This window comes from Mustela nivalis (genome assembly GCF_964662115.1).
Source record: "Mustela nivalis genome assembly, chromosome: X".
In the NCBI taxonomy this organism is placed as follows: Eukaryota; Metazoa; Chordata; class Mammalia; order Carnivora; family Mustelidae; genus Mustela; species Mustela nivalis.
The window spans coordinates 129,235,766-129,262,451 of record NC_139040.1 but is presented as its reverse complement, the minus strand read 5'-3'; the positions used below and the strand labels follow the sequence as shown (position 1 = coordinate 129,262,451).

At 51.1% G+C, this 26,686-nt stretch overlaps 1 protein-coding gene and 2 long non-coding RNA genes across 4 annotated transcripts in view; 2 read left to right on the top strand and 1 right to left on the bottom strand.

Annotated features, from left to right (window-relative positions):
• Nucleotides 1-15,086: 15,086 nt before the first annotated feature.
• LOC309856270 lies at nt 15,087-16,475 on the top strand. The gene is made up of 3 exons (XR_014307124.1): nt 15,087-15,677; nt 15,838-15,856; nt 16,375-16,475. It is a non-coding gene; the product is annotated as an uncharacterized lncRNA (long non-coding RNA).
• A 40-nt stretch (nt 16,476-16,515) lies between these two features.
• Nucleotides 16,516-17,460, top strand: LOC309856268. Of its 2 annotated transcripts, XR_014307122.1 has the most exons (4): nt 16,516-16,805; nt 16,884-17,043; nt 17,084-17,191; nt 17,272-17,460. It is a non-coding gene; the product is annotated as an uncharacterized lncRNA (long non-coding RNA). The 2 variants fall into 2 exon arrangements; XR_014307121.1 differs by lacking the exon at nt 16,884-17,043 and having other exon boundaries at nt 16,516-16,793; nt 17,072-17,191.
• Nucleotides 17,461-17,598: 138 nt separating this feature from the next.
• Nucleotides 17,599-26,686, bottom strand: part of LOC309856267 (pseudouridine-5'-phosphatase) — an 80,333-nt gene continuing 71,245 nt past the window's right edge. Inside the window, exon 4 of the mRNA XM_082717192.1 lies at nt 17,599-18,174. Within this exon, the coding sequence (XP_082573318.1) occupies nt 17,998-18,174 (177 nt within the window). The 3' untranslated portion in view covers nt 17,599-17,997. The remainder of the gene's footprint in view (nt 18,175-26,686) is intronic.

Genomic DNA, 26,686 nt, shown 5'->3' with positions numbered 1-26,686 from the left:
AGCTATTCTAAGAGGAAAGATTATACCAATACAGGTTGACTGCAAGAAGCAAAACAAAAACAAAAAACCCCAACTCCCCCCCAAAACTCAACTAAACCACCTAACAACCTGACCTTACACTCAAAGGACCTAGAAAAAGGAGAATAAACAAAAGCCCAAAACATTAGAAGGAAGGAGATAATAAAGATTAGAACAGAAGTAAATGAAATAGAACCGAGAAAAGCAACAGAGCAGATAAATGAAACCAGGAACCAGTTCTTTGAAAAATATGCAAGACTGATAAGGCTTCCATCGGACTCACTGCGAGAGAGATGGAGAGAAGGAAGGAAGGTGGGAGAACTCAAACAAAATCAGAAATGAAAGAGGAGAAAAAACAACCAAGACCACAAAACCACAAAGGATTATAAAAGTGTATTATGAAAAACAATATGCCAACAAATTGGACTCCCTAGAAGAAATCCCTAAAAACCTAAACTTCCTAAAGCTGAATCAAGAAGAAACAAAGTTTGAACAGACGGATTATCAGCAATAAGATTGAATCCGTCGTCAAAAAATCCCAACAAAAATAAGCCCAGGACCTGATGGCTTCACAAGTGAATTCTACCAACTATTTAAGAAGAGTTAATACTTATTCTTCTCAAACTATTCCAAAAAATAAAAGAAGATGAGAGACTTCTGTATTTAGTCTATGACGCCAATATTACTCTAATACCAAAACCAGATAAAGACACTACAGAAAAAAGAGAACGACCGGCCAGTATCTTGGATGAATGTAGATGCAAAAATCATGAACAAAATATAAACAAAGCGAACCTAACAATACATTAAAAACATCATTCACCACGATCAAGTGGGATTTATTCCCAGGATGCAAGTGTGATTCAGCACGCATGAACTAATCAATCAATGTGATTCATCACATGAAGAAGAGAAATGATAAAAATCATATGATCATTCCCTAGATCCAGAAAAAGCCTTTCACAAAATACAACCTGCATTCGTGATAAAAACCCTCAACAAACCAAGTTTAGAGGGAATGTGCCTCAACATAATAAATGCCATAGATGAAAAGCCCACAGCTAATATCGTCAATGGTGAAAAACAGAGCTTTTTCCCCAAGATCAGGAGTAAGACAAGGAGGTCCACTCTCACTATTGTTATTTAACATAGTACTGGATGTCATGGCCATAGCAATCAGACAACAAAAAGAAATAAAAGGCATCCAAGTTGGTAAGGAAGTAGTCAAACTTTCACTACTTGCAGATGACATGATACTAATATAGAGACTCCACCAAAAAAAAAAAAAAAAAAAAACCTACTAGAACTGAGAAATGAATCCAGTGAAGTCACAGAATACAAAATCATTATACAGAAATCTGCAGCACTGTGGGACGCCTGGGTGGCACCGTCGGTTCAGCGTCTAACTCTTGATTTCGGCTCAGGTCATGATCTCAGGGTCATGAGACCAAGCCCTGCAGTGGCCTCCATGCTCAGAAGGGACTCGGCTTGAGAGTCTGTCTCTCTCTCTCCTCCTGGCCCTCCCCTTCTCATACTCTCTCTCTCTCAAAAAAAAGAAAAAATTAAAAAGAAAGAAAAGAGATCTGTGGCATTTCCATCCACTAATAATAAAGTAGCACAAAGGGACATAAAAGCTATAAAACACTACTGAAAGAAATTGACGACATCACAAGCAAATGGAGAGATATTCCACGCTCATGATTGGAAGGACACATTGGGCTAAAATGTCCATAGTATCCCAAGTGATCTACAGAGTTAGTGCAATCCCTCTCAACATACCAACAGAATTTTTCACAGACCAGAAGAAATAATTCTAAAATTTGTATGGAACCCCCAAAAAACCCTGAATAGCAACAGCAGTTTGGAAAACAACAGAACTGGAGGCATCACAATCCCAGATTTCAAGATTACTGCAAAGCTGTTGTGATCCGAACAGTATGGTAGTAGCACAAAAACAGTCATATAGATCAATAGAACAAAATAGCCCAGAAATAAATGCATGATTATGTAGTCAGTTAATCCATGATCAAGGAGGGAAAAAGACACAATGGGAAAAAGACAGTTTCTGTCTTATCTTGAGGTAATATTTATGGTGTCATTGGGGAAAGTGGACAAGCTACATGCAAAAGAATGAAACTGGACCACTTTCTGATACCATGCTCAAAAATAAACTCAAAATAAAAAGTTTCTGCACAGCAAAGGAAACAGTCCACAAAATTAAAGAAATGCTTACGGAATGGGAGAAGATATCCGCAAACGGCATATCCAACAGAGGGTTAGTATGCAACATACATAAAGAATTTATACAACTGAAAAGTAAAAAACCAACATATGATCCCATTAGAAGTGAGCAGAAAAAGAAAAAGAATAGGCAGAAGCCACAAATGGATATTTATCCAAAGAAGATATACAGCTGGTCAACAGGTACATGAGAAGATGGTCAACACTATTAATCACCCAGGAAAATGCAAATCAAAACCCCAATGAGGTATCATCTCACATCTGTCAGAATGGCTAAAATCACACACCCGAGAGACAACAAGTGTTGGCGAGGATGTGGAGCAATAGGAACAGTCATGCACTGTTGGTGGGGATGCAGACTGGTGCAGCCGCAGCGGAAAACAGTATGGAGGTTCCTCAAAAAATTAAAAATAGAATGACCCTATGTTCCAGCAATTCCATTATTGGGTGTTTACCCCAAGAGTACAAAAACAGTAGTTTGAGAAGATATATGGACCCTGATGTTTACTGTAGCAGTATTTACTACAGCCAAGATATGGAAGCAACCCAAGATTCCATCAATAGATGAATGAATAAAGGGGTGTGTGTGTGTCTGTGTGTGTGTGTGTGTGTGTGTGTGTGTGTCAGGATATTACTCAGCGATAAAAAAGAACAATATCTTCCCATATACAACAAAATGGATTGCCCGTTTATCATACAAAGTGAAATAAATCAAAGAAAGACTAATACCACGATTTCGCTCATACGAGGCATTTAACGAAACAAAGGAACAAGGGAAAAAAGAGAGAAATGAGAAACACAGTCTTAACTCTAGAGCACACACTGATGGTCACCAGCGGGAAGGGGGGTGGGGGACGGGGGGAATACGTGAAGGGGATTTAGAGCACACGGGTCATGATGAGCACTGAGGGGTGTAGAGAATCATGGAATCACTATATTGTATTCCTGAAACTAATAGGACACTGTACGTTTACTGTTTTTTTCATGTAAAAATACAAAGACCGTTGATTTTTGAACAAATTCCTCAACTATTTATGATGGGTCTTCAGTGGCGACGAACTCATGCTCAGAAACGCTTCTCCCCATTTACAGACGACATTTTGGTCTCGGTGGCGTAGACATCCCAGGGCTTCTCCAAGAGACCTTACGCCACTTGACCAGAACTTTTCACGTAGGTTCAGGAAGCAGGATGGCATGTGGAATCAACATCATTGGGTTTCCAGAATCTTCTATGCAAACTAATATTTGTAATAGTTGGATTTTACTCATTAGCAGCTGAAAACCCTCCCCAGGTTCTTCCTTGTCTACCAAGTAAGGTCCAAACTCTTCGGGGCAGAAGGAATACGGTGCTGTTCACTGTATTCACATGAAACCTACTGAAGCTTTTCTACACAATATATATTTGCTCGAGAATGGATAACATGCGTCACTATTCTTATTTTGAGGTGATACGCATAGTCTCCAAAAACCGGTTTTACGGTATCATAGGTCCTTATGCAATTATTTCTAAAACGTGAATAAGCATGGTATATATTTGGTTTGAACTACTGGATTTTCCTTTAAACAATTTTGGGAGAATAGGGGTGCCTGGGTGGCTCAGTCGATTCAGCACGTGACCCTTGATTTTGGCTCAGGTCATGATCTCAGGGTTGGGTCACGGAGTCCCCCACCAGGCTTCACACTGAGCATGGACCTGCTTGAGATTCTCTCTCTCCCCCCTACGACCTTCTGTCCCTCTACCATCCCACTCGTGTGCATGACCTAGCAACTCTCTCTCTTAAAAAAAATATATATATATATATATATATTTTAAGATTAAAAAAATAAATTGAAAGACTGTTAGTCTCCCTTTAGATTTGGGGGTTACCTGTATCCACTTAAATATGCTTATATATATTTTTTTGTTTGATGCGACTTTTAAAACAACGTTTGGATGGAAAAATGAGAAAAACCAGCATCTCACTTTGCGTACATCTTGTTCTCGCTTCCAAGTGCACCTGCTGGTATGATTTCTTTTTTAACTTTTTTTAAATAACAAATATGATTATTTGATTATTTGATAGTTGGTCCATGATTCTCTTCGTCGAGGCATGGTTGCTGGGATCCTTTCTGACTCCGTGACCATCATTTGCACAGGTTTCTGGTCGCTCCACGCTCGAATGCAACCTTCACGTTTGCGGGGAAATCTCTCCCACGGCTGCTCTTGGCTGCGGAGGATTCGACCTCTCTCCCTGCCTGTTGTCTTCAGAAACTTCCCTGAACGGGTGTGCGTTGGCGCACCGTGGGACCCTTTAAAACTTACAGACGGTTTTATGAGGTGGTTGGACTTCGTCTTCTCCCTTTGGGGATTTTCCGTACATCATTCCACTGTCTTTTAGGACCTCGTGTCTGACACGTGACACGATAAGAATTCCTAGATTTTCTCCCCAGATTTCCAATGAATTCTTTCCAAAACCTAAAATGCCATTAATTTACAAGAATGTCTGTTCATTCATCTATATAACCAGAGACTTGCGTTTCACTGTGCAATTTTATTCTTTTATGGCAGATTCAAATTTCCATGTATTGCAGAAAATTTTACCTTGAATCCTATATTTGAATTCTTTTCCTGTTTTCCTCATGCTTCATACCGGCAGGCGACCAGTTTTAGTCATGTTCCATTTGTTCTATCTTTCTGTCTCTCTGTCTCTGTGTCTGTCTTTCTCTCTTTCTGTCTTGGTTCTACTCACTTTTCATTGTCTTTTTTTTTTTTTAATTTTATTTATTTATTTGACACAGAGAGAAATCATAGGTAGGCAGAGAAGCAGGCAGAGAGAGGGGAGGAAGCAAGTTCCCTACTTAGCAGACAGCCGGATGTGGGGCTCCATCTCAGGACCCTGAGATCATGACCTGAGCCAAAGGTGGACATTTAATCGACAGAGCCCCCCAGGTGTCCAGCATCTTTTACATGGCTTCTGGTTGGCTACCGCATTTTAAAGAAGTTTTGTTTCTCATGTTGGAAGGAGGGGATGTCTGTATGGACGACCTCGTCCATATTGGTACCTGGGGGAACGCAGAGAAGGAGCAGTAGGATGGGCAGCTTGGGTTCCACGCTGTGTCTTGGGTTTTTTTTTTTTTTTTTTAAGATTTATTTATTTGACAGAGAGAAATCACAAGTAGACAGAGAGGCAGCCAGAGAGAGAGAGAGAGGGAAGCAAGCTCCCCGCTGAGCAGAGAGCCCGATGCGGGACTCGATCCCAGGACCCTGAGATCATGACCCGAGCCGAAGGCAGCGGCTTAATCCACTGAGTCACCCAGGCGCCTGTCTTGGGGTTTTTTTAACCGCACATGCCCAGTCTTCTCCAGCCTGACAGCACCTTATCTAAGGTCACCATGAGTGTCTGAGTGTGAATGTTGCTCCGATGACCTTATCTTCATTACAGATGAGTAGAGTACAGAGTAGGCTATGTGACACCTCCTGATTTCTGGTCCCTTTGCTAAACCCAAACCCACAGTCTGCTCTGGGCAAAGAATGCCTCCTGCTGTTTCGTTTGTTTTCTTAATAACTACCCCTACTTCCTGTCCTAGGCCATGATGGAAACATGAGGTAAGAAGGCTTCCCAAAGCAGCCCCTGCATGGTGACCTGGGTCCTGTACCCCAAGAATCACAGCTTTTCCTTTCAATGGATGCCAAGCACTTTGGATAACTCTGAGTCAGGCAGAAAAAAGACATCTTGTCTCAGTGTCCTCTGTCATTGTCAACCGATTTCTCACACACCTGGCCATCCTTCTGCACCGGCTGTGATCCAGGCTCTAGGGGACCTCTCGTTTCATCAAAGGTAACGTTGGAGTTTGGTCGTTTCTTCGTCTCGGGGCTATCTTGGGTTGGGTTTGTAGAAGACACAAGACAGACATGTATGTAAACGACCATTCGGAATTGGAACAGGCGTTCCTTTCTGGTAATCGGTCTTCTTTTTCTTGTCGCCCATGAATTCCATACCAGGGAGAGAAAACTTGAAGAGAACACGCAACAACGTAATTGCAAACCATCACAGATAGAGGGCACGGGACACTCCAAGAGCAATGATGCGTCTTTTTGAGGCTGCTGTGGACCGTCTAGAAAATATCATTAGGGAGGATGAAGAACTGTAGGAACAACTCTGAAGGAGAATTTTAACTCTACCAGACGTAATGTTTCTCTTTAACTCCAACCAATTCGACGGTCTATAAAGATAGCCACGTTTGATTTTTTTTTTTTTTCCTAAGCTATTTGGATCCAAACGTACCCAAGGATACATTTTTCCCCCTCTCGTTTTTAACCTTCATTTCTATTTTCTCCGTTGCCTTCTGATTTTGCCCAGAGAGTGCATTTTCTCTGTTGGAGCTCAGTGCGCTGTTGTGCAAAAAGTCTGTTGGCCCAGATGAGCACAGTAGATATTTATATGAAGTAGCAGGGAAGGCTCCATCTGGGGTGATGTTGGCCATACAGGAAAAAGCATTCGAATTTGTTATATAAATCACCCTGAGAGCGCACACGTAGGGGCTCCTCCTCATTTTCACGGTGATTAGGACCACCTTCTCCACAGAGTTAAAATGAGGTAATGTGTGATTCTGGAAAGAGGATTCAACAAAGAGTTTTGAGGTCTCTGGCATGTACCGGTTGACGTTGTAGTTCAACAAAATGGAAGGTTTAAAAGGAGGAGGTTCTTCCCGCGACCAGTGCTCGGTGCCTACGAGAAATAATCGAAACTGAGCAACAGACCCGACGTAAGTCTCAAAATTCATCCCATCGTTGTTGGGTGGAAATAAACGTCATGTAATTTCACAAAGAGCGACTTTGGGGGAAAAATCATACACTTAAACGAGGAAGAAATCCCATGTTTAACTCAGAGGTGCGTACCCCATTGGGATGAATATTTTTCTTTCCTTGGTTTATTCCTGTTTTCTAATGCAGGCAGGTTTTCTGTTCTGTTTTGTTCTGTTTTTAAAGATGGCCAATTTGAGTTCGTCATTACCAAGGCTTATTTGAGAATTAATCTGATATTTATGAACTTATTCTGAAACAGGACTTTCTTAAAATACGCTTCATGAGGGGCGCCCGGAAGGCTCCGTGGGTCGAAGCCGCTGCCTTCGGCTCAGGTCATGATCTCAGGGTCCTGGGATCGAGCCCCACATCGGGCTCTCTGCTCAGCGGGGAGCCTGCTTCCCTCTCTCTCTGCCTGCCTCTCTGCCTACTTGTGATCTCTATAAAATAAATAAATAAAATCTTTAAAATAAAATAAGCTTCATGATGTCAGATTGGAAATGACTGCCCACTAAAACTCCAAACACTTTATCTCTATGAAGCTGCTGTGGGTAAGTGTATACCTTGGGGGTATAATACTGGCATTCTTGGGAAATTGTGACTCTGGGAAGTGGAGAAAAGAGCACAGGATGGTGCTTCTTGTTTGACATTCTATCCAAGCCACCATGACTGGAAAGACCAACCATTCCAATCCTAAAAGCTATATGGAGATTTCTTTCTGTCCGTGCAGTGCCTCTGAAATTCAGAGGCAGGGACAGGGCTGCAGGCCAGCAAGAACATCACATGGACATCTCCCATCTTCATATTTTGTCCAGATGAGATTGCACACTCAGCCTGGAGGTGATCTCGTGGCAACGACTGCCCGCTCTCTGTGTAACAACCTTACCCGTGTGCACGGGTCTGCAGAATCAGCCCTATCTGTCCTTTCCAGGAACACTGGGCCAGTGTGGAACCACCCCCCTCTCTAGAGCCCCAGTTCTGGGCCTCTAGGCCACCCCAGAGCGTGGAGCCTGCTGTAAGACACGGTTCAGGACACAACATGCCAACCCAGTCTATGCCCACCGTTGAGTCCATGGCTCGGACAGAAATAGAAACTGTGCCCTGGGACACAAGCCCACGAAAAGGCTCTCTCACATCTCGGAACCTGGTCTTGCTGTGTCGGTGCTGCCCACGATGGGAGCTTTGCTGAGTTTTCAAAGGAGAGAGCAGGCTCTGAGCTTTCCAGGAAAAGTGAGTGCTTGAACAAACAGCAGCAGGCACGCGCGGCTAGACTACAAAGACCGTTACGAGGCGCCTCTGATGTTCAAGAAAGGCCCCGGGCAGCTCGGATGAACGTTTCCTAACGACGCGCCCCTACGTGCCCCCTTACCTCCTGCACCCAACGGTGAAATCCGAGGAGCTAGCGCCAGCGAGATGGTGGGTGCCCTGCCTGTGTCCCTCCCCTACCTTGTGGCGTCCCACTTCTCCACTTTCCCAGCCAGACTTCTGTTCCCCTCAACCTCTCCAGCACCCCAGGAAGTGCCCACTCAAACCGACTTCTCTGCTTCCAAGCCTACTGCAAAGTCCTTCACTCTCCCCCCAACGGCACCAACATCTGAAGCTCTGTGGTGAGCCGTTCTCAACCAAGAATGAGGAGGAAGCAGCCTGATGACGGAGGTTAGAGGGGACCCACTTGCATAGGGGTATTTGCATTTTCACAAGGGGGTTGGACGCTGTCGGCACGGAATCTTGCGTGGAGTGCTGAGCCCTGGAGAGCGGGAAGGAGCTCCTGCCGGTGCTGGAAGTGAGAACGGGGAGGTGGGAAGTATTTGAGGGGGCTTCGGTGGGGCGAGTGTGCGGCTGCTTCCTCGGCGGAGCTGTGAACACACACCGCTGCTGCTGAGCGCTGTCTCAAGAGCTCGGGAGCGCGGCCGTGGGACAGAAGTGTCGTTGGTGGGCAGTGTTGGATCTGTGGGATTAAGTGGATTTGAGGAGAAAATGCCACCATGACTCATGGCGCGTTCTCTCCTGTGTGCCTCGTCTCTGCCAGGCTAGACTCAGCCTCCTCTCTCCTGCCCTGTGTCCTGGAGGAATAGAAGGTGTGTGCATCTCGGATGGCTCCTCATTCCCTTTAGGATAAAGCTAAGGTTCCTTCACGAGACTCTGCACCATTGGGAGCTGAGAAGCTCCAAACTCCCCCAAATGTAGAGCATTCCCGCCTGGATTCCCCGTGCCCTGTACGGACAGCCCCATTTCTTCGCTCCCTGTAAGTCTCTGTTGGTGGCCTCTGCTTCACGTCACTCTCCTACATTCTGCTCCTGACTCCCACCAGTCCCGCGGGCTGATCACCCCGAGGACAGATAACCAAACCCCACGTCTGTCCTCCGCCCCGGTCTTTTACCAACAATGGAAGGTTGACGTCCCCTTTGATGAAATACTCCTTAGGCTTCTCCTAGGAGTCACCCCACCAATGTCCTCCCATCTGTTTTCACGGGGCACCTTCTACTGGTTACGACCGAGGCTCTCCAACAGGTACGCAGATGCCTCCATGCTGGGTATCGCCGTATCTTGCCAAGTTTCAGAACCAAATGACAACGGGAAGATAATAGGAAGCACGCACTGAGTTGAGCTCCTTCTTCCCATGACCTGTCTGTTCTTCTCGGCAACATCACGCACGGCTAAGCCTGCAAAGGACATTTAAAAGTGCACATGGATTGTATGTGAAAACGGACCGAGTCTGTTGATGCACTGGGCCCACTCTGACCGCCCCGTGGAAGAGATCTTCACCGATCCTCTGTCCAAATTACATGACTGCTTAGAAATACAGGAAGACGCTTTTATACAAGCTGATTAGAACAGTCTGTGGGTGTTGGTGAAAAGTGCCAACAACATTGGAATCTGTGGGACTTCATCAAAGAGGCAACTTCAACCAAGACCTTCTCTGATGGCTGTATACCAAGTTTCCGTGTGGGCACACGTTGTCCTTTCTCTGAGGCAGACACCTAGGAGTAGATCGCGGGGTTGTATGGACGATATTTGCTGTTCTTTGTTAGAAGCTGGCTAGGTGCTCGGTGCCGCTACTGGTATGGGCCACCCCCCCCCCCACCTTGATGCGGCAAGCCCCCGTATGAAATTAGGGACCCGCCGCTGTTCTCAGATCCCGCTCTCACTCTGCAGTGTGAGAGACAATTTACGGTCTCCTGGGTGTGGCTCCTTACTGTGTCTCCTACACCGGAGGACACATCCATCTCACTTACCGATGGGAACCAAAACAGGGGAATTGGAGGCACTTTTTCCTCTCCCCTCAAACTCGTGGGATACGTGTTGAGCTGTTCCTTCAAGGAGGTTCTGGCTGGAGAAAGGCAGGTGAGTGTCCTCATAAACATGAAGGTGTAGACAGCACGCAGATCAGGAGACACCGTCACCATGATCTGCCTGTCTCGGGGGCCATCCCAGGGACCCTGGGAATGATGCAGGCAAGAGGCCCAAAGCTGACTTCCATCATCCTGATGGGAAGCTCTCCCTGGACGTGGTGAGGTGGTGGTGGTGGTGGAGGTGGTGGTGGTGGTGGTGGGATGGGCCATTTGACCATAGCGGTTTGGAGGAAAGAAATCAAGGTAGAGAAGTAGAACTGGTGTTGGAAATAGTCTGGGAGGGGAGGGATGGGTGCAAAGCCCTGGTCTTCATCCTTGAGAGGCCTTACCGACACCCTCCGTAGGAATAACCGCACGCCATTCCTGAGGAACTGGGAGTGTGCGGAAGGGACGAGTTTCAGAGACCACCAGTGTGGCTGGAAACACCTGCCAACTCTGTTGACGCGGTTCCGGTCTTGAAGGGGCCAACGTGCTTCATCCATGTGACCATGTGTCGGTAAGGACATCAGCAGAGAGCACATGGCTCGCCACACACGGGCCCTCGAGGAGGACATTTCACAGGGTTCTCCGGAGGTAGGTTGAGATTACCAAAGGCCACAGTCATGAGGGAGCTGTCTCCTGTGTGGACAGCAGTGGCGTCCCAAGACTTTTAACATTCCCCCAATGAGAGGGCATCTCAAGCTTGTTGAAAGAAAAGGATTTTTCTTGATAAAATTGGCTAGTGCAGCTAAAGCAGGCAGGGGCTCTGTGCGGCCTGAGTGTGAGGAGATGGCTATTTAAATGTAGGATCCACTGCTCCCCAGCAGCACCCCTGTGGGCCAGGTCTACACCAAGAAGGTGACCACAGGACCTCAAACATCCTTTTGTGACTCTAACTACCAAGTGGGTTTCTTTAGACGTCACAGAGGGGAAGCTGGGCGCAGACCCAGCCCCCTCACGGAGCACACCGGAACAGAAAGAGCAAACCAGAGGGCAAGGACGTACGTGCATCAGTAAAAAGTGCCAGCTCACATGAGCCCTCTCCACAAATGCTAGACGACCTGGTTATGCAGACATTGAGTGTTTTGCAATTTCCAAGGGATCTGCATATGTGAATAGTTGATCTTAATTAAAATGTTTTCCAAGGGTTTTTCCATCTTTCAGCAACTGTCTGGCTCTCTGCCTTTCTTCTCAAGGTAAGTGCTTTTCTATGGGGTCCCAGAGGGTCTTGGGTATGCCGTCAGAGAAGACGCAGGGCATGTACCCACAGAGCAGAGGTGAAGAAAGGAAGAAAGCGTTCCCTCCAGGGACACGGGCTCTGCTGGTGCTCTGTCCAAGGCATCTGTAGATCCCTGGCTCTTGGCTGTCTTGGTTCTCTGGAATCCTGACAACTGGTACACTTGACTCTGGGTGGCTGACTTCTCCTGGCTGCTCTCACCGTGCCTGGCCTCCGGGCTCCGTTAGAATCCCAATCCTGTTTAGGTGTGTGTGTGTTCTGATTCCAAGTCATTCCTAAGGCCCAGCTGGCACTGGTTCCTCACCTATCCTGCCAGCTCTCTCAAGCTGTGTTGTGGTCCCTGAGCTCACTCCCTGGTGGCACAACCCAGGCTTGGGCATGACTCACTGACGACAGGCACTGCCAAGACTTCGCCCTCTGTCTTTGGTTCCACGGAAGGGATCCCAAGAGGCGAGCCTGGGTGATGATGGAGAAGTTTTGTGATATTTAAGGCAAGGCCCAGAGTCGGGGAGATGTACGGCATTCGCACAAGATCAAAACAAAGCAAGCCATTGCGCGGAAGGCCAAAGACCAGGAACAAAATCTTGGCAGCAGCGGAATGAAGGAAACAGATGGCTTTCAGACGTAGGTGATTCAGTCAAAACGATGTCAGATAACAGAAACCATCTTCGAAGGGGAAGAGGAAATTACAATTACAAACCACAATTCAATATCCCGTAAAGACACCCTTAAAAAGTCACGAGACAGACATGTTTAGACCAATAACTGGGATAATGCGTCATCATCAAATAAACCCATGTAAACACCCGACGTGGCTATTCGTTGACTGGGATTTCTAGAACAATGATACAAGTTTACTCAGAAGTTGGATTTCCTTCTTTGTGTCTGACTTTTCCATGGAATGTGCTTTTCACCACCAACTATGGAACGGACATGACTTTCAGAAAAGTAACGACGGTTTAGTTAAATATCTACCCATAACTTAGTAAGACTTTGAGTATCGAATGCGTACCCTCTCTTTCCTAGAGTGGATTTTGAAAATATGCCATTTTCAGTGACTTTGTGAAACATATGAATTTGACAAGGATTTTTGTAAGTTGATGTATTTATGGCATGTTTCCAAGGCCTCATGCTTGTGAAGAAACCAGAGAACATTAGGATATTCAAATAGTTCTTTAAGATTTTTATGCCCTAGAGAAATACATCATCAACACTGTGGTACATAACTGCCAGTAGTTTAATGTAAAATACTCATTTCATATGCAATGCTGGAGAGACACAAGTAGAATTCAGCAATTCAGCAATCGTGGGTTTGCATCCACAAAAAGCAATGCTTTCATGCAATGCCTTAATACTAATGGGATAGTCTGACAGTCTCCAGAACAAGTTTGTGTCAGGCACCTGCTGTTCTGTACAGAACCGGGAAGAGAAAAGTACCTATTTAGTCCTTTGGAGACCACGTGGGTCAAAAGGTGCAGAGAAAACGTTGGTTGATTCAAGGGTCAATCAAACCAGGTGAGGCCACACAATGATCTGGGTGCGAGCCTCCCTTTTCTACCACCCCCCCTGCAGATGTGTTAATACCCTCAGATAAGGTCTTACTTGGTTCTGCATTAACAGAGGAGTTTTTCTGATGAAACGGTACAACCGGTAAACATATCCTGTGGCTAATGGAGGACATAAAAGTGCTCATGGATGTGCACAAGATACTATGAAAGAGAGTCAGAGGGAGCCAGAATCGTTCTAGGTGTCCTGAAGATCTGGTTTTCGGGTCCTCTGTAAACCAGGTATCTCCAAACCACGGAAACTACTGGAGAGTACCACGTGCCCTGTAACCGTGACAGTCAAGTGCCATTCGTGAAACAATCCCTCCTGTGTGCAGGACTCTCAGCCCACGTGTGAGGTCAGTCCGTTCTTCAGACCAACACCCCAAGAGTGGGCATGATCTGCATTTCACAGGTCGGGAATCTGAGGTCGACATGAAGCAAGACGAAGCCACACAATGTTTTCGTGGTGCAGCTGGGATCTGAACTCAACTCTATGTAATCTGAAATCCTTTGTTTTGCCGGGAATAGACTTGGGTCAGAAAGCCGCCAAGTGAGGCCAAAGGGGTTGGGATCGTATCCTGTGGAATAGGAGTGGGCACACGGCATAAAGCAGAGGAGTTAATGCATGTATCTGTTATGATAAAAAGTGGGTTATGATGTAAAAATTTGTTTTCAAAAATCAGTAACACCATCCAGAGCATGGCCAACTTAAGAGTCCGATCAATATAATCAAAGGAACAGGAACCTCAGTAGCTAATCACGGACTGCTGTTTGCAGGACAGAGGCGATCCGTATGTCTTGACAAGGCAGGTCTCCTCGGGATAAAGCAGGGGTCTTCCAGACCTCCCCTCTCCCTGTTAGCTCACTGAACTCCAACAGACGGAGTATCGGGTGGAAAAACCCTCATACGGAGTCATTGATACGTTCTTAAAATTGTGCATGTTTCACTGAAGAGGAATTAAGAAGAGACTGACTGTACCACATCTCAGGGGCTGTTGTCAATACCAAATGCTTCCAGAGGAGGTGGAGGAGCTGGGCACACGCTAGCTGCCTGCTAGGGCAACACCAAGCATCCACCACTCATCCCTGCATGTCCCCGAGAAAGCACACTTTTCATGCAGGGAGAAAGTAGAGCGACCGTCCAAACTGCCTTGGCGGGAGTCATCGTAGTCTAGATTGGCATTCTTATTTATCCTCTGTGAAATGGATGGGCTGCTAGCAGGAGGTCATCACAAAGAGGCAGTGGGGCAACGAGGCTAATGTAGAAGAATAAGAAAGACCACATGAACCTTGGCTAACCGCCAGTACTTTCCTTTGTTCAAAAAAATAAGCGTTTCGCCTCAGTTGTAACAACAAGAGAACAACGTTCTTGAGATCAAATTTACCCTATGGGAAAGCGTGCACCAATCTATCTACAGCTACGTGTCTGAGAGAATCACGAGAGCGCTTTCTGTTCTTTATGCAAAACGGCCTAATTGGATTAGAAAACAGACATATTTTGGAAAAAGGGGATATCGAATCCAACATGTGCTCATTTCACAAAGATCTTTTGTTTGCTGCACACGAAGACACTCATGTTTCCCTTACGATATTTTACGGTGTGAGTGCTGTTTGGCTTAAAAAAAAACAAACAAACAGGTCACAGAGTCACACTTGGGTTGTATGTTTGTTGAAGGATAATTTTTTTAAGAAGAAGGTAAAATCAAACGCCCATACATAACGTGAACTGATGTCAAGGATTTTATTCAACTCAATTAACTGGTGAGGGACCCGGTAAGATGTTACAGTGGGTCTGAGGGGGAACTGAGAACAGACGCGTACTCTGACAATCAATAATGCTGAAATGAATTTGCTGAACAGATATAAAACTGATCAACTGCCAGAGGAACCATCAGCAGAGAACCAACACCGGGCACATCTGGTGACACATCAGCTGGCAGGTGCTCCAAGGGAAAGCTATTCCCATATTCTAATGCCTTTCTCATCGTTCCCACTACAAAAGGTCGAGTAAATCTAGTAAAAAAGGGGGTTCAGTGCCAAAGTGTAACATTGTCAAGTAAACGATCCCAGAGATGTGCTAATAAGGCTCTTGGTCACGCTAGGTATGTATTCTGAATTCAAATTATATTTGGATCAAAGGCTATGTTAGACAACCATCTGTCTTTCGAGGAGGGGGATGGGGATGTTTTTTTGTGAGATAGAAACCGTATCTTCAAATGTGCACATGCACCTAGGTGAAGGTAAGATACAGCCCATAGTTATCTTCCTACTGAAAATAAACTACCGACAGCACAGTGCAGAATGGACCTCTGAGTGGAGGTCCACCAAGAGGTTCTGAGGACACGGCCTCTGAGCAGAGGTCCACCAAGAGGTTCTGAGGACACAGCCTCTGAGCAGAGATCCACCAAGAGGTTCAGAGACTATGGCCTCTGAGCAGAGGTCCACCGAGAGGTTCTGAAAGCACAGCCTCTGAGTGGAGGTCCATTGAGAGGTTGTAGGGGCATGGCCTCTGAGCAGAGGTCCACCAAGAGGTTCTGAGGACACGGCCTCTGAGCAGAGATCCACCAAGAGGTTCAGAGACTACGGCCTCTGAGCAGAGGTCCACCGAGAGGTTCTAGGGGCACGGCCTCTGAACGGAGGTCCCCCAAGAGGTTCTAGGGACACGGCCTCTGAGCAGAGGTCCACTGAGAGGTTCTGAGTGCACAGCCTCTGAGAGGAGGTCCACCAAGATTCTAGGGGCACGGCCTCTGAGCAGAGGTCCACCAAGAGGTTCTGAAGGCACTGCCTCTGAGAGGAGGTCCACAGAGAGGTTCTGAGGGCACAGCCTCTGAGTGGAGATCCACCGAGAGGTTCAGAGGGCACGGCCTCTGAGTGGAGGTCCACCGAGAAGTTCGAGGGGCATGACCTCTGAGTGGAGGTCCACCGAGAGGTTCTAGGGGCACGGCCTCTGAGCGGAGGTCCACCGAGAGGTTCTGAGGGCACGGCCTCTGAGCGGAGGTCCACCGAGAGGTTCTGAGGGCACGGCCTCTGAGCGGAGGTCCACCGAGAGGTTCTGAGGGCACGGCCTCTGAGCGGAGGTCCACCGAGAGGTTCTGAGGGCACGGCCTCTGGGCGGAGGTCCACCGAGAGGTTCTAGGGGCACGGCTGCTGAGTGGAGGTCCACCAAGAGGTTCTGAGGGCACGGCCTCTGAGCGGAGGTCCACCGAGAAGTTCTAGGGGCACGGCCACTGAGCAGAGGTCCACTGAGAGGTTCTAGGGGCATGGCCTCTGAGTGGAGGTCCACAGAGAGGTTCAGAGGGCACAGCCTCTGAGCGGAGGTCCACCGAGAGGTTCAGAGGGTGGCCTCTGAGCGGAGGTCCACCGAGAGGTTCTGAGGGCACGGCCTCTGAGCGGAGGTCCACCGAGAGGTTCTGAGGGCACGGCCTCTGAGCGGAGGTCCACCAAGAGGTTCTAAGGGCACGGCCTCTGGGCGGAGGTCCACCGAGAGGTTCTAGGGGCACGGCTGCTGAGTGGAGGTCCACCAAGAGGTTCTGAGGGCACGGCCTCTGAGCGGAGGTCCACCGAGAAGTTCTAGGGGCACGGCCACTGAGCAGAGGTCCACTGAGAGGTTCTAGGGGCATGGCCTCTGAGTGGAGGTCCACAGAGAGGTTCAGAGGGCACAGCCTCTGAGCGGAGGTCCACCGAGAGGTTCAGAGGGTGGCCTCTGAGCGGAGGTCCACCGAGAGGTTCTAGGGGCACGGCCTCTGAACGGAGGTCCACCAAGAGGTTCTAGGGGCACGGCCTCTGAACAGAGGTCCCCCAAGAGGTTCTAGGGACACGGCCTATGAGTGGAGGTCCACCAAGAGGTTCTGAGGGCACGGCCTCTGAGCAGAGGTCCACTGAGAGGTTCTGAGCACACAGCCTCTGAGAGGAGGTCCACCAAGAGGTTCTAGGGGCACGGCCTCTGAGCAGAGGTCCACCGAGAGGTTCTAGGGGCTCGGCCTCTGAGCGGAGGTCCACCGAGAGGTTCTGAAAGCACAGCCTCTGAGCAGAGGTCCACCGAGAGGTTCTGAAAGCACAGCCTCTGAGTGGAGGTCCATTGAGAGGTTGTAGGGGCATGGCTTCTAAGCAGAGGTCCACCGAGAAGTCTTGAAAGCACAAAAGATGGTCAGTTTTGCTAATAAGGAGAAGGACTTCTCAGTGTTCGTCCACGACACGGCGTTTCCACTCAGACTGCAAATGAAATGCAGTGATCATCTCCCTTCTGTCAGCTGCTATGGCACATTAAGACCCACACTTTAAAAAGCAACGTTGTAAAGGAAGAATATAAATGTAACGTATATGTACCTACATACTACATATACACACACATATGTGTAAGCACACACATCTATTTTACATTTTCCAGCCAGGGTTTCGAAAAACCGAAAAGGAAAAGAAAGGAACACAGAGAGGATTTAGTTTTGTCTTGGAAAAGGATGTATTTTACATATACGTGGATTCGTGTAAGTACGTGTACATACGCAGGCACACGTACACACACACGCACGAGCACGGTCACGCAAGCGTGTGTCCTGGCCGTAGGGGACTCTTACATGACCAGTGCGAGGCCACGACACCGTACGGTCACCCCCCAGGGTGTATGATTATGGAAATGAGCGTTTCGGTCCCTGTCCTGGGCTGTGTCTGCTGTGCTGTCTCTCAGCTGGACGTGGCTTGTCAGTGCGGGTTCACCATGCCGAGGCCACGTGAGATAGAAGGTCGAGTTCACAGGCTGGAAGGACCGGTCACGTGGTGATCTCCTGGGTGCCAGGGTTCAGCCGAGTGGGCGCCGTGCGGCCGGGAGGCAGGGCGGGCCGCTCACGCGTAGGGCGGCAAACCGAACAGCTCGGGCTGGAAGTCCTGCAGGGAATCCAGCACCAGGGTGGCCTTGGACGTCAGGCGTCGCTGCAGGTTCCGATCCGGAACCATGACCACCTGCATGCCGGCTGCGAGGGCCGCATCCACGCCGTTGGGAGCGTCTTCAAACACGAGGCACTGTGGGGTAGGAAGAGAGACAAGGTTGAGACGGCCTTTCCCGGAACCAGGCAGCTAGACTAGGTTCTCACGATTCCTATGACGGACGTGCTCGCCGGCGCTGCCGCAGTGTACATGGACACCGAGACGAAGTCGGACACACTGTCCCGCAGGCTTCCCACAGGCCCGACGATACGGGGGACAGTGTTTCGTCACTGCTGACAGGGCGCTCGTCCCTCGTGGTGTAGCTGGGTGGGAAGACGGGATGGTAGGTTTGTGTCCTCTTGGAATCGTACAAATCTGTGCCACCAATAACGGGACACTCAGAGCACAAGAGTCAAGTGTGTGAGTAAGGGGGGGTGGGCACGTGTTTTCAACATGAAGTCACTCCAGACCTCAGACGGTTTAGGAACTGCAGCGTGGAAAGTGAGTGGTTAAGGTGTCTCAGCGGAAGCCTGGCCTGTGTGTGCACAAGGTGACGACCTCCAGCACCCAGACCAGCTCCCAGGAGCGGGATCTCCTTCGGCTTACCATGCAAACCCACCCTAGTAAACCCCCGACACTGCCACCCCGTCAGACACCCACATCTACAAGCGGGTTTCTGGGCACTGTGACTTTCAGGAAGCTCTGAAATGTACCATCCCAGGAATAATGCCCCGAAACTCTCCAACCAAGAGAGCCCGAGTCCGTGCGTGGGGAGATAAGCCTGTTGTCCTACGTCACTCTGCGTCCAGGGCAGACAGGCACCCAGCAAGTTCCCTCCATGTCTGGAAACAGCTGCACTGATTCTGTCAGTGAAGGTTCTTCTCTGTAGGGACCCGACACGCGTAAAGGGGCTGCAGTCACAGCTGGGAGAAGGTCACCTGTTGTTCCTCTACTGTCCACGGGTGACCCCCAGCTGCTGGGAGACGCCCAGGTCACACCTTTTGACCTTCCTGAGCCCTGTTCCCCTCCTTTCGTCACAAGAACTCTGTCATGGGTGGGCAGCGGCACCCACGGACCCAGAGAGGCTCAGGGACGCCGCTCGGGGTGCGGTGCAGCACGGCAAGTTCTGCCTGCCCTGGGGCCCGCAGGTCCCTGGCAAACACATACACGTTCACACTCACTCACACGTGCACACATCACACTCGCACACAGAAGACGCTGGCACTCTGGCACAAGTGAGCACACTCAGACACACACACACATTCACATACGCACACAGAAACGGACACTCAGGCACGCGAGTAACACACACACACACTCAGACACACTCAGACAAAAGTGCAAACTCACAGACATTCCCGGATGCTCAAACAGAGACACAGTGGAGTCCTTTCGTGGTGGAGAGGTCAGGGGCAGAACACTGACCCTTTCCTTTTCTCTTCCTCCCCTTTCCCGCTGCCGGGGCTACGAGCCCTCAGCCGCCTCCCCTGTGAGGCCGAGGTGAGGGCCGGACGCATGGCAGGGCCAGCTGAGGGCCAGCAGCGGGCTGTGCTCATTGGAGGCCGGTTTGTCCAGGGAGTGGGCCTCTGAGCTCTGAAAACAACGCAGATTCGGAGAAATGGTGCGCTCTGTCCCTCTGCCTTCCTTCTGAGAACTTAGGAAGGCGCGCGGGCTCTTTTCCAAGCTGTGGGCGTCCACCCGGAGTCAATGATGTCCATGGAGCGGGACTGAGTCTCCTTAGAACGGGCACCTTCGTTCTTCATCTGGCCTCAGACACGGGCTCTTAGGGGCACTTGCAGGCACGCGTCCTTACACAGGGTCGGCACCGCACTCTCCGCGTCCTCCACTGCCGCAGGTGGGACCACGAGGGGCACTTACACGTCCAGGGGCTCCGGGGAATAGACGGACGCCCCACGTTCCACGAGGGTCTGGCACTTCGTGCCGGCACCAGCGGAAGGTCAGCGGGAAGAGAGGAGGAGGATGTGTGCGTCCGTCCATCGGGACAACGGTGCTCGGCGGAGGTCATGAAAAGCAGCTTTTGTTTGCCTTGTGCGGCCCCTGCCAAGGGTCATGGGAGAGAGACGCGGAGCCTCAGAGACCCGGGCAGTCGCCGAAATGAGGGCCCGGAACTCGGCGGAGGGCGTGCACAGCAGAGCGCTCCTTCCGGACGCGCCCACCGCACACCAGCACCGGCCGCGAGGGACCGAGAGGGACGCGCAGGACCCCGCGGGCATTTAGGGCCGCGGCGCACAGCACCCGGCAACCGTCTCCGGAGGTCAGCCGACCCCTCACGTGCGCCCATCGAGCCGGTTTGTTTCCCATTCGCGATGCATCCGCACCAGCGGCCGACGGCACCGCGCACACGCGCCCTGGGACGGACCCGTGAGGGCTGCGATGCGCACGCGAGCGCGCGGGGCCTGCGAGGCACGAAGAGGAGCAGAAGGGCGGGGCGCGCGGCGGGGGTGGCGGAACAGACCGCGCCACGGACAGGCCGCGTGCAACGCTGTCCCTGTGCACAAGCGCGGCAGCCCTGCCACGCCGGAGCGCGCGGGGCAAAGCCGGGGACCCGGGCTGCGGTGTGGCGTCCTGCAGCGGCGCCACGCTGTGGCTGGAAAGGCGCCGAGCACCCGCGGTCCGGGACACGGACGCAGCCCCACGAACAGTCCTAGCGTAGCGCATCTCCCTACCGAAACCCGACAGCCGAAGTCCGAACCGGGCCCGACCCGACTCTGTGCGTCGCAGCCCTCGACGGTCACGAAGCCACTGAAAGAGAAGCCAGGACGGCACCGCTCGTCTCCCGCGCACACGGCAGGAAGAAGGGGGTCTAGTCAAAGACCCAAACGTCTCCGTGGGGTTTCTGCCCGCTGCGCCGGCTCACGGACAGGGAGTCTCACCCCGCTGAGCTCCGCGTCCTTCTGTGAAGGACTGTGTGTTCCCTGAGCTCTGACCCGGCCCTTCCCACCCCGCGCTGACCATGACACCGGGGCATAAACCCCTCCATAGCCACCTGCAAAATGTGAACTATTTACGTGCACTTGGTTCTGTGCAGGAAGGAGGGCTGGGGCAGCAGACACCTTTGTCCGTCGCTGACCCCGGGTCCCGGCCCTCGGCATGAGATTCACGTGTGCACCTGTGTGGACGCCTGCTGTGATTAACGTGTGATTTTTGGTAGCGGGCCACAGGCGGTGGGCTCTCCAGGACACGCTCCCACCACCTCGAGGAAGCTGCTGGGCAGGGGAACACCGTCCTCTGGCCCATGTTCTCAGGACAGGGACGGCCCCTGGTTGTGAGGTGGGGGGCTGGAGTGTCCTGGCTTCTCAGGGTGTCCCGGCCTGGCCCACAGTGAGCATCTGCTGACCTCCCGCTGGTTCAACAGAGACGCTGGAACTGTCCCGGCCCAGGACACAGTGCGACCAAGGGGCTGCGGGGCTGGAGCCCAGCGGGTGACCGGCCCTGTCCGTGTTACAGGGAAGGGCTCTGAGCCACAGGAAGTTTGGGAGGAAACGAGCGTTCACACGGGCACACAGGTGGCAGACATTAAGACCCGAGCCCGGGTCTGCAGGATGTCGTGTTCTTGTCATGGTGCACGCTGACGGTGAAAGTTAATCCGAATTCTGTCTCTACAACTGGAGGCGGGCTTAACTCCAGGGTAGCCTGAGGGGCTGGATTCACAAGGAGGGACGCCTGCAAGTATCCGGGAGGTGAAGCGTTTCAGGGGCTCCCGGTCCAGACGTACCGAAAGCACTCGTCTGCACACGTGTGCACGGACCAGAGCCCGGACTGCGGCGTCGGTGCGCGTCTCCTCGCCGCCTGGTCCACAGCGGCAGCCGGGACGTCCCCGGGTCCTCGCGCTTGAGTCCTTGAAAGACAGACACCGTCTAACGATGACATGCCATCCTGGGCCGCGCTGGTCCGGCGTGAGACACTCTTGTGAGACCTCGGTGGGATACATGGAAATTTGTGAGATTTTACAAATACTTCAGCAAAAGGAGGCGTGGGTCAGGAAGCAAAGGTCGTTCCGACCTTTCTGACCCGGTGGGTGCGGGGGCCACTGTCTCGGTGGAAGGCAGCTTGGTTTTGTGACAGGTTCGGCAGAGAAGGAGCCTGTGTGGCCAGATGCCCCGCCGTGACGGCGATGAGCGACGGGGAGAGACCGGGCCGCAGCAGCCCTCGGCTTCTGTAAGGTAAGCTCAGGAGCCACGAGGGACCGGAGCAGGGCTAGAGGACTCTGATCCGGAGGGAGGGACAGCCACCCAACGGTGTCCTGTCCATTTCCCCCTCTGCTGTGACGCCAGGGTCATGCTTCCTGCTCAGCCCCCCACACTGTGCCTTTGGGTCACGAGGGAGTCCGTGTCCACACTGTGCCCTCTGGTCATGTGTCCTCACCAGCTCAGGTCGGCAGAGCGAGGACAGGCTGGCGGGCGCCCCAGAGGGAGTGGACCGACGGGACGAGGGCCGGTCTTCAGCTCCGGCCCCATGTTCCCACGGGGCAGAAGTGCCCAGACGGACGAGAGGGTCCGCGCGGCGCGGACGGACGAGAGGGTCCGCGCGGTGTAGACGGACTAGAGGGTCCGTGCGGCGCGGACGGACGAGAGGGTCCGCGCGGTGTAGACGGACGAGAGGGTCCGCGCGGCGCGGACGGACGAGAGGGTTCCTGCGGTGTAGACGGACGAGAGGGTTCGCGCGGTGTAGACGGACTAGAGGGTCCGCGCGGTGTAGACGGACGAGAGGGTCCGCGCGGCGCAGACTGACTAGAGGGTTCATGCGGTGTAGACGGACTAGAGGGTTCGCGCGGTGTCTAATCCTGGGTTTCCAGCAGTCACCACGGTGCCTTTTAAGGAACCGGCACACGTTTCACCCGTGACTACATGGTCTCGAGGGAACAAAGGGGCTTCTCCGTTCTTGGTGGAGCAAAGTCGGAGAGGAACTCACTTCAGGTTCACTCCCCAAATGCTCCGATGACGATCTGGGGTTGCCCGTGTGCACCCGTGAAGCACTCCCGCGGGCGTGCCCGTCGCGGCTCAGCAGGGATGGTCAGACTCTAACCCCTGGAAGCAGAGCTGACTAAACCACGGTCTCTAAGGGAAAACTGGGCATCGGTTTTTGCAGATGTAATGCTCTGTGTTCATTTCGTCATACCAAGTTCGGGTCTTACACCGTGAGACATCAAATCGCGACGGAGGCCGTAGGCTTCATTTCTGAGGGGTTTTCCGTCGGCAGGGCTCATAGCGAAGGTTGGCTGTATTCATCTCCACGTTCTGGTCGGACGGCGCATGAGGGTACGTACCACGGTACTGTGAGGACGCGTCTGGATACCCTTCGTCAGGGCTCCCGTTAAATCATAACCCTTTAAGTAAGATCAGAGTGACAGAAGCTCGCGCGTATGAATCAGGACTTCTGTTTGTACTGTTTGTCCGTGCACGCCGCCGTCTGCGCATCCAGCCCTGCATTCATGCCTATCGACCCGTCCGTCCCCCCCAACCCGCCATGCCTCCATCCGTGAGCTGTCTATGCACCCATTCCTCCCTGCCTTCCTCCCTCCGTCATCTATGTATCCATCCCTCCACCCATCATCTGTCTACCCGTCTATCCAACCACTGGCCGCCTATCTATCCATCCATTCCTCCCTCCCTTCCTGCCTCCATCTACCATCTGTCCATCCCTCCCTCCATCCAGCATCTACCCATCTATGCGTCCTTCTCTGCCTTCCTGCCTCCATCATCTGTCACACCCCCTCCCTCCATCCAGCATCTGTCCATCTATCCAACCATCAGCCATCTATCCATCCACTCCTCTCCTGTCCTCCCGCCATCCATCATCTGTCACCCCACTCTCCTTCCATCCATCATCTATCGAACCACCAGAAGACATCTATCCATCCATTCCTCCTTCCCCTCATCCCTCCATCATCTACCTATCCCTCCGTCCATCTATCCATCATCCATTCATCCCTGCCTCCACCATCTACCTACCTATCCCTCCATCATCCTTCCATCATCTATCTACCCATCTATCCAACCATCTATCTCTCCGTCCATTCTTTCCACCCTCCACCCACCATCCATCCATCCATCTGTCCCTCCACCTATCATTACCTATCTATCCCTTCCCCTATCTATCCATCATCTGTCTACTCCTCCTTCCCTTACTCCATCTATCTACCTATGCATCTGTCCTTCCATCCATCATCTATCCAACCATCAGACATCTATCCATCCATTCCTCCTTCCCCCTCATCCCTCCATCATCTACCTATCCCTCCGTCCATCTATCCATCATCTATTCATCCCTCCCTCCACCATCTACCTACCTATCTCTCACTCCATCTATCCATCCATCTGTCTGGTACCTATCCATCCCTCCATCACCTATCCATCCATCCATCCATCCATCATCTATCTACCCATCTATCCAACCGTCTATCTCTCCATCCATTCTTTGCACCCTCCACCCACCATCCATCCATCCATCCCTTCCTCCATCCATCATCAGCCTATCTATCCCTCCCTCTATCCATCCATCATGTCTACCCCTCCCTTCCTCCATCCATCCATGCATCCATCCAACCATCCATCCATCCATGCATCCATCCAACCACCCATGCATCCATCCAACCATCCATGCATCCATCCATCCAACCATCCATGCATCCATCCATACATCCATCCACCCATCCATCCCTCCCTCCCTCGATCCATCCATCATCTATCTACCCATCTCTCCAACAATCTATCTCTCCATCCATTCTTTCCACCCTCCACCCACCATCCATCCATCCATCCCTCCCTCCCTCCATCCATCCATCATCTATCTACCCATCTATCCAACCATCCATCCATCCATCCATGCATCCATCCATCCATCATCTATCTACCCATCTATCCAACCATCCATCTCTCCATCCATTCTTTCCACCCTCCACCCACCATCCATCCATCCATCCCTCCCTCCATCCATCATCTACGTATCTATCCATCCCTCTATCTATCCATCATCTGTCTACCCCTCCCTCCCTCCATCCATCCGTCCATCTAGCTATGCATCCATCCCTCCATCCATCATCCATCCATCCATCCGTCATCTATCTATCCGTCCCTCTCTCTCTCCCTCCCTGTGCTAACTATCATCAATTTGTTGACTTACCTACCTCCCTACTGACTATGCACCCATCCCCCTACCTGCAGTTGTAGATCCCAGCTCCTAGCTGTGCTGTGCTCCCCTATGGAACCATGTCTGACTTCGACACCCCTGACATGTGCTTTGGTAAAGTAACAAGTACCTTGCACGTCGCAGGGCTACTGTCTTCCTGAGTTAATTCTGGTCTGGAAATCAAAGAACAAAACTGGCAGTGACATGAACATATTCACAACCAAATCCTCTGGAGTCCCAAGCTACGTCCATGAACGAATGGCCCCACTAAACGGATCCCTATTCCTTTTGGGAAAAGCCTTTGAAGGAGTGTAGGATTTAACAACTGGGTGGTTGTGGGCACGTGTGGGAGGCTTCCTGGGAAATTCTGCCTCATTTTATTCACGAAAACTACATTGTGGGGCTCTGAGTGCATTTTAAGGCATTTCCATGCAAATCAGCTGCTGAGCAAGGGACTTGCACAGAGCTCAGAAACCTTTGTCCAATGTTATTTGAATAATATACATTCTGTGTCCACCAAATTGGTCAGGAGCCATGGAGAAGCCTGACAAAGCTCTCAAAGGCACTGGGGATTTGAAAGATTCATAAAACACGTCTTGGCAGTTTCCGGACAGTCAACACAACCCTTCTGTTCCTCTTCCAACTTTACGCATGCACGTAAATGTGCAAAATCAAACTGGCCTTCCCCAGCGTTCCACACGACACTCCTGGTACACAGGTGTGACCCGAGGTCCCTGTCAGTTGGTGTGTTAGCAGCTCAGCTAGGACATCGTCCCCGCGGAGATTATCCATGAACGTAATTACTACACCTACACGTGTGATGCACAGGCAGAACTGAGCTCCCCCCAAATCCACGCTGAACACCAACTCCCACGGTGTGACTGTGTTTGCAGACACAGGGTGTTTAGGGGGATTTTCAGGTTAAATGGGCCCTGGCGCAAGGTTAGGGGGGCAGTCAGACAGGCCTGGAGTCCTCACCGAAGAGGAGGAGCGAGACTGCTCTGCTCCGCACTCCCACGGTCCGAGGAAAAGCCACGGCAGGACAAAGGCACGTGAGGGTGCAAACGAACCGCACGGGCACCCTGACGTAGGGCTCCCCGCGTCCTGCGGGACCACGAGAGCATACATGTCCATCGTCCAGGCCGCCCGGTGTGCGGAGTCCAACACCACATGTAGAGCATTAACTTGTATGTAACGGTCGACGACCGCTTTCTTGGTGGAAGAACTGCCTTGAGATGTGTCAGGGCAAAGGGAATATGGGCTTCCTACATGGCCCAGCTCCCCGCGTCCCCAGAAGAGCGAAGGCACAGCCACGCTGGGCTGTCTCAGCGAGGGCCGGCTGCAGAGGCTCGGGCACACGGAATGGTCACGGGCGAGTAGAGTGTCTTTGCTGTCCTGAGGACGGGCATTTTCTAAGCCATCTCCAAAGCTCCTGTGCAGGAGAGGCTGGCAAGGACAG